Source organism: Cherax quadricarinatus, chromosome 75 (genome assembly GCF_038502225.1).
Source record: "Cherax quadricarinatus isolate ZL_2023a chromosome 75, ASM3850222v1, whole genome shotgun sequence".
NCBI lineage: Eukaryota > Metazoa > Arthropoda > Malacostraca > Decapoda > Parastacidae > Cherax > Cherax quadricarinatus.
This window is the reverse complement of record NC_091366.1, coordinates 1,770,652-1,783,475: the sequence shown is the minus strand read 5'-3', so window position 1 is coordinate 1,783,475 and position 12,824 is coordinate 1,770,652. Positions and strand designations below refer to the sequence as shown.

General features: G+C 38.7%; 1 protein-coding gene across 3 annotated transcripts in view; it reads left to right on the top strand.

The window, feature by feature from the left end:
- Nucleotides 1-6,130, top strand: part of LOC128691873 (uncharacterized) — a 40,561-nt gene extending 34,431 nt beyond the window's left edge. For all 3 annotated transcript variants that reach the window (XM_070100892.1, XM_070100890.1, XM_070100891.1), the window contains 2 exons: nucleotides 4,307-4,387; nucleotides 5,553-6,130. In XM_070100892.1, coding sequence (XP_069956993.1) covers nucleotides 4,307-4,364 — 58 coding nt within the window. In that variant the 3' untranslated portion in view covers nucleotides 4,365-4,387; nucleotides 5,553-6,130. The remainder of the gene's footprint in view (nucleotides 1-4,306; nucleotides 4,388-5,552) is intronic.
- The last annotated feature ends 6,694 nt before the right edge of the window (nucleotides 6,131-12,824 follow it).

Sequence of the window (12,824 nt, the reverse complement as noted above, 5' to 3'; positions counted from 1 at the left end):
AAGTACTACCGTCCTGCCAGATGACTGTGAAACAGAAACCTGTAACTGTTTTACATGATGGTAGGATTGCTGGTTTCTTTTTCTGTCTCATAAACACGCTAGATAACAGGGATATCTTGCTACTCCTACTTACATTTTGGTCACACTTCACAGACACGCACATGCATATATATATACATACATCTAGGTTTTTCTCCTTTTTCTAAATAGCTCTTGTTCCTCTTTATTTCTTCTATTGTCCATGGGGAAGTGGAAAAGAATCTTTCCTCCGTAAGCCATGCGTGTCGTATGAGGCGACTAAAATGCCGGGAGCAATGGGCTAGTAACCCCTTCTCCTGTAGACATTTACTAAAAAAGAGAAGAAGAAAAACTTTATAAAATTGGGATGCTTAAATGTGCGTGGATGTACTGCGGATGACAAGAAACAGATGATTGCTGATGTTATGAATGAAAAGAAGTTGGATGTCCTGGCCCTAAGCGAAACAAAGCTGAAGGGGGTAGGGGAGTTTCAGTGGGGGGAAATAAATGGGATTAAATCTGGAGTATCTGAGAGAGTTAGAGCAAAGGAAGGGGTAGCAGTAATGTTGAATGATCAGTTATGGAAGGAGAAAAGAGAATATGAATGTGTAAATTCAAGAATTATGTGGATTAAAGTAACGGTTGGATGCGAGAAGTGAGTCATAATAAGCGTGTATGCACCTGGAGAAGAGAGGAATGCAGAGGAGAGAGAGAGATTTTGGGAGATGTTAAGTGAATGTATAGGAGCCTTTGAACCAAGTGAGAGAGTAATTGTGGTAGGGGACCTGAATGCTAAAGTAGGAGAAACTTTTAGAGAGGGTGTGGTAGGTAAGTTTGGGGTGCCAGGTGTAAATGATAATGGGAGCCCTTTGATTGAACTTTATATAGAAAGGGGTTTAGTTATAGGTAATACATATTTTAAGAAAAAGAGGATAAATAAGTATACAAGATATGATGTAGGGCAAAATGACAGTAGTTTGTTGGATTATGTATTGGTAGATAAAAGACTGTTGAGTAGACTTCAGGATGTACATGTTTATAGAGGGGCCACAGATATATCAGATCACTTTCTAGTTGTAGCTACATTGAGAGTAAAAGGTAGATGGGATACAAGGAGAATAGAAGCATCAGGGAAGAGAGAAGTGAAGGTTTATAAACTAAAAGAGGAGGCAGTTAGGGTAAGATATAAACAGCTATTGGAGGATAGATGGGCTAATGAGAGCATAGGTAATGGGGTTGAAGAGGTATGGGATAGGTTTAAAAATGTAGTGTTAGAGTGTTCAGCAGAAGTTTGTGGTTACAGGAAAGTGGGTGCGGGAGGGAAGAGGAGCGATTGGTGGAATGATGATGTGAAGAGAGTAGTAAGGGAGAAAAAGTTAGCATATGAGAAGTTTTTACAAAGTAGAAGTGATGCAAGGAGGGAAGAGTATATGGAGAAAAAGAGAGAGGTTAAGAGAGTGGTGAAGCAATGTAAAAAAGAGAGCAAATGAGAGAGTGGGTGAGATGTTATCAACAAATTTTGTTGAAAATAAGAAAAAGTTTTGGAGTGAGATTAACAAGTTAAGAAAGCCTAGAGAACAAATGGATTTGTCAGTTAAAAATAGGAGAGGAGAGTTATTAAATGGAGAGTTAGAGGTATTGGGAAGATGGAGGGAATATTTTGAGGAATTGTTAAATGTTGATGAAGATAGGGAAGCTGTGATTTCGTGTATAGGGCAAGGAGGAACAACATCTTGTAGGAGTGAGGAAGAGCCAATTGTGAGTGTGGGGGAAGTTCGTGAGGCAGTAGGTAAAATGAAAGGGGGTAAGGCAGCCGGGATTGATGGGATAAAGATAGAAATGTTAAAAGCAGGTGGGGATATAGTTTTGGAGTGGTTTGTGCAATTATTTAATAAATGTATGGAAGAGGGTAAGGTACCTAGGGATTGGCAGAGAGCATGTATAGTTCCTTTGTATAAAGGCAAAGGGGATAAAAGAGAGTGCAAAAATTATAGGGGGATAAGTCTGTTGAGTATACCTGGCAAAGTGTATGGTAGAGTTATTATTGAAAGAATTAAGAGTAAGACGGAGAATAGGATAGCAGATGAACAAGGAGGCTTTAGGAAAGGTAGGGGGTGTGTGGACCAGGTGTTTACAGTGAAACATATAAGTGAACAGTATTTAGATAAGGCTAAAGAGGTCTTTGTGGCATTTATGGATTTGGAAAAGGTGTATGACAGGGTGGATAGGGGGGCAATGTGGCAGATGTTGCAGGTGTATGGTGTAGGAGGTAGGTTACTGAAAGCAGTGAAGAGTTTTTACGAGGATAGTGAGGCTCAAGTTAGAGTACATAGGAAAGAGGGAAATTATTTCCCAGTAAAAGTAGGCCTAAGACAAGGATGTGTGATGTCACCGTGGTTGTTTAATATATTTATAGATGGGGTTGCAAGAGAAGTAAATGCGAGGGTCTTGACAAGAGGCGTGGAGTTAAAAGATAAAGAATCACACATAAAGTGGGAGTTGTCACAGTTGCTCTTTGCTGATGACACTGTGCTCTTGGGAGATTCTGAAGAGAAGTTGCAGAGATTGGTGGATGAATTTGGTAGGGTGTGCAAAAGAAGAAAATTAAAAGTGAATACAGGAAAGAGTAAGGTTATGAGGATAAAAATATTAGGTGATGAAAGATTGGATATCAGATTGGAGGGAGAGAGTATGGAGGAGGTGAATGTATTCAGATATTTGGGAGTGGACGTGTCAGCGGATGGGTCTATGAAGGATGAGGTGAATCATAGAACTGATGAGGGGAAAAGGGTGAGTGGTGCACTTAGGAGTCTGTGGAGACAAAGAACTTTGTCCTTGGAGGCAAAGAGGGGAATGTATGAGAGTATAGTTTTACCAACACTCTTATATGGGTGTGAAGCATGGGTGATGAATGTTGCAGCGAGGAGAAGGCTGGAGGCAGTGGAGATGTCATGTCTGAGGGCAATGTGTGGTGTGAATATAATGCAGAGAATTCGTAGTTTGGAAGTTAGGAGGAGGTGCGGGATTACCAAAACTGTTGTCCAGAGGGCTGAGGAAGGGTTGTTGAGGTGGTTCGGACATGTAGAGAGAATGAAGCGAAACAGAATGACTTCAAGAGTGTATCAGTCTGTAGTGGAAGGAAGGCGGGGTAGGGGTCGGCCTAGGAAAGGTTGGAGGGAGGGGGTAAAGGAGGTTTTGTGTGCGAGAGGCTTGGACTTCCAGCAGGCGTGCGTGAGCGTGTTTGATAGGAGTGAATGGAGACGAATGGTTTTTAATACTTGACGTGCTGTTGGAGTGTGAGCAAAGTAACATTTATGAAGGGGTTCAGGGAAACCGGCAGGCCGGACTTGAGTCCTGGAGATGGGAAGTACAGTGCCTGCACTCTGAAGGAGGGGTGTTAATGTTGCAGTTTAAAAACTGTAGTGTAAAGCACCCTTCTGGCAAGACAGTGATGGAGTGAATGATAGTGAAAGTTTTTCTTTTTCGGGCCACCCTGCCTTGGTGGGAATCGGCCAGTGTGATAATAAAAAAATAATAATAAATATTATTATTATATTTTTTAAGTACAAACAGTAGTGTGCATTACAGTGTCAACTTTTTTCTGTGAAATCACCAAACTTTCTCACGATTTTCATTCACTGTCAAAGTCAGTGAATGAAATTTCATTCACTGGCAGTCAGTGATAGAGAACAGAGAAAGAATTTGTATAACAATGTTGTGTGAGACAAGTTACATTATCACATTATTGATGGTATGTAATGCAGACTAGTTAATGAATAAGACATCTGTGCAAAACTTGGATATACTGATTGCAGAAATGTTTTGCCTGTGCAACAGACTTCTTCAGTTGTATACATGTCAATATGGCACTGGAGATGCTAATAGTTTTGAGATGATTAGTCTCTTATTCCCTAGCAAGGCTGAGGGACTCCTACTGCCTCCAGTGCCATACTCTCTTGTATTCAAGTAATGAAATAGTTTTAAGGTAATCAGTCCTTACCATGACCAATAGACTCCTTTTGTCTCCAGTGCTATATTCTCCTGTATTCGACTGATGAAATAGTTTTGAGGTGGTCAGTCCCCATTCTCTTCCAAGGTTAAGTGACTGATCACCTCAAAATTACCATTTTAGTGTCTCCAGGGTTACAATCTCCTCTGTTTGACTAAAGAAGCCTGTTGCACAGGCGAAACATTTTCTCAGTAAAGATACCCCAGTGTTGCACATATGTCTTATTTATCAAGTTACTTTGAATTGATGTAGCTGATAATAAAACATTGCTGCTTGCAGACCTGCACCTCCTCCCCGGCCACTCAGGCAGGACACCCGTAACTCAGGCTACTACTGACCTGCGCCATAGCCTACTTCAAGGTACTAATATACAACCCAGATTGTTTTCATCATTATTAAAACAAGAACAGAGTACAGTGGACCCCCGGTTAACGATATTTTTTCACTCCAGAAGTATGTTCAGGTGACAGTAGTGACCGAATTTGTTCCCATAAGGAATATTGTGAAGTAGATTAGTCCATTTCAGACCCCAAAACTTACACGTACAAACGCACTTACATAAATACACTTACATAATTGGTCGCATTTGGAGGTGATCGTTATGCGGGGGTCCACTGTATTATTATTATAACTATGTGGTGAACCCACTAGGGTTCAGCACTTAGTTATTATTATTATAATCAAAACCAGGCTCTAAAGCCACAAGGGTCACACAGCACTGGAACAGAGGGGTAAAAATGGTGGACACAGCTAGAGATCCTTCTTCTTTAGCCTAACTTGACACTGCAGTGTACTTCACATCATTATTGTTTATGGGTACATGTTAATTAAACTCATGAAGGCCATGCAGTTCCTGGGGTATGGGAGGCAATCATGTTTGATTCCAGGAAGGGGAAAGATTGATCCAATTTCCTGGATCTAGAACCCCCTCACTGGCATGAAGGAACTTGACAGTGAGGATGCTGTGCCCATAAAGACAACCAGAAACATCTAGTTTTGCATAAATTTGTGAGTTCATTATGAATTGTTACACCTTCAGTAGGTTAGTCATTCTCAATGTACAGGATGTTTCACTCATAGGAGACCCATAATTGGAACCGTCTTGTTTATATATTATGCCTGTAGTAAACAATAACTCGGGGCCTCCCATGAGCGAGTCACCCTACTTAACATTCCAGGGTTAATAATCTGATTAAATTTTCATTTTTCAAGCATTCACTAACCAGCCCAGTTACCACCATCTTACTGTCATAGTTACAGCAGTAACCAATGTGTACATTGTTAAGCCATAATGGCTTGACAAGGTATTAGAAGCATGAGGAACCCATAAACCCACAGAGGTTATACAATGTCTGTAGAATGAGAGGAAATCAAGTTTGATCCAGGGAAGAGTTTAGTTACAATTTCTTGTATAAAGAGCCCTTCACCATATCAACACACCCTCCATTAGAATTGCTGGAAGCCCTAAGCCAGCCTCTTTCTCTGGAAACAGAGTAAATTAACATAATTTTTCTTTTACTTTCAGACTGGTTACACCATTTTAGTTTCAAGTTGGCTCAGGTGTTTTTTGTTATACCATTTTACAATACAAATATGAAGTCAAATTTTTATTTCGAAATTACTGCACAAAACGTACAATAATGTCGAGGCCCCAAGTTGATGAATATGTCCCATGTGATATTAAAGGCTTAGAAAACCAACAAGTTGAAGAATGAGATGTTTGTACAACATTTGGGAATCTTTATTGAGGAATGTTTCATAAGCCAGTGACTTCTTCAGTCCAATACAGATTCCCAAATGTTGCACAAGTGTCTTCAGCAAGTCACATATGCAACAGTTTGGTAGCTTTTACTGGGCAAAACATTCCATTAATATAGCTAGAAACTGCTGCACGTGTGTCTTATTGACCTACGTGCGTTTTAGTCATCTGGTCACCAGGGATGATGACCCAACTTATCCAGGTTCCTGACTATATTGGGCAGATAAGTCTATATGTTCCTGGTATTCAATCTGCTGACAATAATCTTACAATAAAAAGTACATTGCTTTTATAATATTAAAAGAGAAGTGATAAACCTGAATAAACCTCAAAACGTCTAAAAATGTTATTTTGTCCTCAATCTAGAATGTTATATTAATATTAGTGTGTAAAGTGGATCATGCATAGTACCACAAGTACATTATGTAATTTATTTATATGTTTAAAAAAGTCAAGGTAATGTATATAAATACGTATAGAGTGGCTTATTATAACATTAATGTTTCTTAACCCTTAAATGGTCCAAACGTATATATACGTTTTTTCAACATCTGAAAGTATGTAAAAAAATGTAGATCTTCTTTTTGGCTTTACATGTGAAAACGTGTAAAAAAACTTTTATCTACCTTTTATTTTTTTTTTTTTTATTTTTTTTTTTTTTCAACAAGTCGGTCGTCTCCCACCGAGGCAGGGTGACCCAAAAAAAAAGAAAGAAAATCCCCAAAAAGAAAATACTTTCATCATCATTCAACACTTTCACCACACTCACACATTATCACTGTTTTTGCAGAGGTGCTCAGAATACAACAGTTTAGAAGCATATACGTATAAAGATACACAACATATCCCTCCAAACTGCCAATATCCCGAACCCCTCCTTTAAAGTGCAGGCATTGTACTTCCCATTTCCAGGACTCAAGTCCGACTATATGAAAATAACCGGTTTCCCTGAATCCCTTCACTAAATATTACCCTACTCACACTCCAACAGATCGTCAGGTCCCAAGTACCATTCGTCTCCATTCACTCCTATATAACACGCTCACGCACGCTTGCTGGAAGTCCAAGCCCCTTGCCCACAAAACCTCCTTTACCCCCTCTCTCCAACCCTTTCGAGGACGACCCCTACCCCGCCTTCCTTCCCCTATAGATTTATATACTTTCCATGTCATTCTACTTTGATCCATTCTCTCTAAATGACCAAACCACCTCAACAACCCCTCTTCTGCCCTCTGACTAATACTTTTATTAACTCCACACCTTCTCCTAATTTCCACACTCCGAATTTTCTGCATAATATTTACACCACACATTGCCCTTAAACAGGACATCTCCACTGCCTCCAACCGTCTCCTCGCTGCTGCATTTACCACCCAAGCTTCACACCCATATAAGAGTGTTGGTACTACTATACTTTCATACATTCCCTTCTTTGCCTCCATAGATAACATTTTTTGACTCCACATATACCTCAACGCACCACTCACCTTTTTTCCCTCATCAATTCTATGATTAACCTCATCCTTCATAAATCCATCCGCCGACACGTCAACTCCCAAGTATCTGAAAACATTCACTTCTTCCATACTCCTCCTCCCCAATTTGATATCCAATTTTTCTTTATCTAAATCATTTGACACCCTCATCACCTTACTCTTTTCTATGTTCACTTTCAACTTTCTACCTTTACACACATTCCCAAACTCATCCACTAACCTTTGCAATTTTTCTTTAGAATCTCCCATAAGCACAGTATCATCAGCAAAAAGTAACTGTGTCAATTCCCATTTTGAATTTGATTCCCCAAAATTTAATCCCACCCCTCTCCCGAACACCCTAGCATTTACTTCCTTTACAACCCCATCTATAAATATATTAAACAACCATGGTGACATTACACATCCCTGTCTAAGACCTACTTTTACCGGGAAGTAGTCTCCCTCTCTTCTACACACCCTAACCTGAGCCTCACTATCCTCATAAAAACTCTTTACAGCATTTAATAACTTACCACCTATTCCATATACTTGCAACATCTGCCACATTGCTCCTCTATCCACTCTATCATATGCCTTTTCTAAATCCATAAATGCAATAAAAACTTCCCTACCTTTATCTAAATACTGTTCACATATATGCTTCAATGTAAACACTTGATCTACACATCCCCTACCCACTCTGAAACCTCCTTGCTCATCCGCAATCCTCCATTCTGTCTTACCTCTAATTCTTTCAATTATAACCCTACCGTACACTTTTCCTGGTATACTCAGTAAGCTTATTCCTCTATAATTTTTACAGTCTCTTTTGTCCCCTTTCCCTTTATATAAAGGGACTATACATGCTCTCCGCCAATCCCTAGGTACCTTCCCCTCTTTCATACATTTATTAAACAGAAGTACCAACCACTCCAACACTATATCCCCCCCTGCTTTTAACATTTCTGTCATGATCCCATCAGTTCCAGCTGCTTTACCCCCTTTCATTTTACGTAATGCCTCACGTACCTCCACCACACTTACATTCTGCTCTTCTTCACTCCTAAAAGATGGTATACCTCCCTGACCAGTGCATGAAATTACTGCCTCTGTTTCTTCCTTAACATTTAAAAGTTCCTCAAAATATTCTCGCCATCTACCTAATACCTCCATCTCCCCATCTACTAACTCCCCTACTCTGTTTTTAACTGACAAATCCATATTTTCCCTAGGCTTTCTTAACTTGTTTAACTCGCTCCAAAATTTTTTCTTATTTTCATTAAAATTTCTTGACAGTGCCTCTCCCACTCTATCATCTGCTCTCCTTTTGCACTCTCTCACCACTCTTTACCTTTCTTTTACTCTCCATATACTCTGCTCTTCTTATAACACTTCTGCTTTGTAAAAACCTCTCATAAGCTACCTTTTTCTCTTTTATCACACCCTTTACTTCATCATTCCACCAATCACTCCTCTTTCCTCCTGCCCCCACCCTCCTATAACCACAAACTTCTGCCCCACATTCTAATACTGCATTTTTAAAACTATTCCAACCCTCTTCAACCCCCCCACTACTCATCTTTGCACTAGCCCACCTTTCTGCCAATAGTCGCTTATATCTCACCCGAACTTCCTCCTCCCTTAGTTTATACACTTTCACCTCCCTCTTACTTGTTGTTGCCATCTTCCTCTTTTCCCATCTACCTCTTACTCTAACTGTAGCTACAACTAAATAATGATCCGATATATCAGTTGCCCCTCTATAAACATGTACATCCTGGAGCCTACCCATCAACCTTTTATCCACCAATACATAATCTAATAAACTTTCATTACGTGCTACATCATACCTTGTATATTTATTTATCCTCTTTTTCATAAAATATGTATTACTTATTACCAAATTTCTTTCTACACATAGCTCAATTAAAGGCTCCCCATTTACATTTACCCCTGGCACCCCAAATTTACCTACTACTCCCTCCATAACATTTTTACCCACTTTAGCATTGAAATCCCCAACCACCATTACTCTCACACTTGATTCAAAACTCCCCACGCATTCACTCAACATTTCCCAAAATCTCTCTCTATGTTATATTTGAAAATATGTAAAAAAAAAGTAGATCTACTTTTGTAGCTACGAATTTGAACGTCGATCTGTTTGGACCGTTTAAGGGTTAAAGGGGTGGAGGGGTAAACTTGTGGGAGGGCTCAGTCAGATGACCAAGAGCTCCAGTGGTGGAACATTACATGACTAAGACCCATGTCAGGAAACACATGTCCTTTTTCCTGACAAATCTTACCTTAGCCTATTAAAACTATCTACGACTAAAATGGGACGTCGGAAAGTAGAGACCTACGTCAGGACATTATCCTGACATGGGTTAGGTAAGATTGGTCAAGAAACAGGTCAATTGTTTCCTGACGTGGGTCTTAGCCATATAATCACCTGCCACTGGAGCTTATGGTCATCTGACTGAGGCCTTCCACTGGCTTACCACTCCACCCCTTGAAAAAATAATTTGATTATCTAACCTGAAGAATTAAAACTCTACTTAATAATTCTGATTATGACTATTGTACTGTATATAATTTAATAGTTCACGCATTAACCCTTTGACTGTCGCGGCCGTATATATACGTTTTACGAGGTGCCGTATTTGACGTATATATACTCATAAATTCTAGTGGCTTCAAATCAAGCAGGAGAAAGCTGGTAGGCCCACATGTGAGAGAATGGGTCTGTGTGGTCAGTGTGCACCATATAAAAAAAATCCTGGAGCACGCAGTGCATGAGAAAAAAAAACTCCGACCGTTTTTTTAATTAAAATGCCGACTTTGTGGTCTATTTTCGTATAGTATTTATGGTTGTATTCTCGTTTTCTTGGTCTCATTTGATAGAATGGAAAACATATTACAGAAATAGAGGTGTTTTTGATTGATTTTACTATAAAAAGAACCTAGAAATGGAGCTCAAAGTAGGGGAAATGTTTGATTTTTACCAATGTTCAAAAGTAAACAAATGATGCCATTGTCCAATAAATGTCCAACTAGCTATTCTAATATGCAGTCATGAATGGGTTGATGTTATTTATACAGTTATTACAGCATTGCAGTAGTCTGCATAATAGTAAGTCTAATATTTTTTGTTTGAATAAAAATTCAAAATAGAAAGCAAGAGTAATATCAGAGGGGCCTGGAGACGTGACTGATAAACAAAGAAAACGTTATTTTAGAGCCAGGAATGTCTGCATTGTTCATTCTGGACCTTATTTTGAAATTGTCATATTTTTTAGTTTTCGTGAAATTGGCCAAATTGCAAATTTCTGACCACATTATTAGGTAGTTGAAATCAGTAAATGGGCAGTTTCTTGTACTCAATCGATAGAAAAAATGAAGTTCTAAAGAAATAGCTATGAGTTTGGGCGACTGGAACAATGAAATTACCCGAAAATAGGGCTCAAAGTGGGCAAAATCGCCGATTTGTAAACAGCGCCGAGGTCGCTAACTTCGCGAGAGCATAATTCCGTCAGTTTTCCATCAAATTTCGTTTTTTTTTGGTGTCATTACAATCGGGAAAAGATTCCCTATCATTTCATAAGAAAAAATAATTTTTTTTTTTTTTTTAAATTTTGCGACACCAGGAGACACCTCAGGATTGGGGGTTGCGACAGTCAAAGGGTTAATATACATGAATAAATAGCGATAAATTATTAACAGGAATTAAATATGACAACTGTAAATATGTAAAAAATTACATATATAATGAAAAATAATATCCTCCTACACATATAGGCTTTGTGGTCACAATATTCTCTCTAAAATATGATAATTACCTATCTAATTTTTATTATTTTAATACTTCTTAAAAAAAATATGTAAAATTTGATAGTTACCCACCAAAAATTTTGATTTTAAAATAAAAAAAAAAACAGTATTCCCTGTAAAATTTGGTAGTACCTATCCAAAAATTTATGTTAATATTTATACAACAAATATCAAAATGTTGCTGTATGTAATAAAAAGCATAGGTGGTTTGACACTTTATTCACCTGAAGAGTGCCAAGTGAGCAGCTATGAGAGGCAGCTATACTTAGTTCAGTTTAATATCTTCATGCACCCCATACACATCCTGTGAGCAGTAGCTAAATTACAGAGGTGCATAGTGGGTCCAGGAACTGTACTTTAACATGGTCTAATCTTGTTTAGTTTGTAACAACTGGGACTTGTAGTTAGAAGGCAAGTGACCAGCCACAACTTGTGGGAAGTGGACACCAGTCCATTCACTTTGGACACCTTTATTGAAAGTGTTTTGGTCTATGAAGCGTGATTGCTTTAAATGACCGAAATGTTTTTAGTAAAGGTGTCCTACTTGAATGCATTTGTAACTCTTTATGTCAACCTGTGACCTGGCATGTGGGTCCTCCTCTGACCTGTCATGTGTAGTCCTCTGACCTGTCATGTGTGGTCCTCTGACCTGTCATGTGTGGTCCTCTGACCTGTCACATGTGGTCCTCTGACCTGTCATGTGTGGTCCTCTTCTGACCTTTCCATACTGTTCCTTCTCTGTTATCAATAATCCTCTACGACTACATTACTGGTGCTAATTAATTGAAATTAAATATTCTTCCAATATTACCTTGGATGTTTTCAGACAAGCTTTATAATGTAAGAAAATAAATGTAATATTCATAACAGTGTTTGTATAATAATCCTTCAATTAATTATTAATGCTGAAAGTTGCATTAAACTTTACTTTTATACATTTAAGTCTAAAAATTCTATTATGAAAACATACTAAGATGATACCATGGAAACTCGGTTTTCAAATTTAATTCATTCCAGATGTTGATTTGACAAACAAAAATCAACACCAAAGCAATTTTTCCCGTAAAGAATGATGTAAATAGAATTAGCCCAATCCAGACCCCAAATGACTATAATAACACATTAATAATGTACTACTATGTATATAAAACAATGTATAAAAATATACAGCACAGGGGAAACTGTAAAAATGAATGCTAAATGAAAATTTAACTGTCCCTTACCTGTCAAGAGGAAAGCTAATGTTTTCTTTGTCTCTCTTAACCACTAACACCTTGTTCTGGCTCACTGGTTCTTTGTCTCACTAAAAACCTGTCCAATGAAGTTTGTTTTAGGCTCCGTTTTAACACTTGTCTAAATTGAGACATTACAATGTCGTTGTACATGTTAGAGAGATGGATGGCTACTGCTTTGTCTGGATGGTATTTTTAAGCAAACTCCTGCACTTCATGCCATTTAGCACACATTTCCTTGACAAGTGCAATGGGCACATCATCCCTTCCCTCCTCTTCCTCTGATGACAGCCCCTCTGCTGCAATCTGTTGCTGCTCCTTCTGAAGGTCTAGAAGTTCTTCTGTGGTGAGTTCGGTTCCATGCTCCTCCACCAACTCCACATCTTCAGTCACCTCTAGGCCCAAGTCTTCCCCAGGGACACAATATCCTCTACTGGCTCAGGCTCATCTTCAAAGCCTTGAAAATCCCTGGCTGTCACAAAGTCAGGCCACAATTT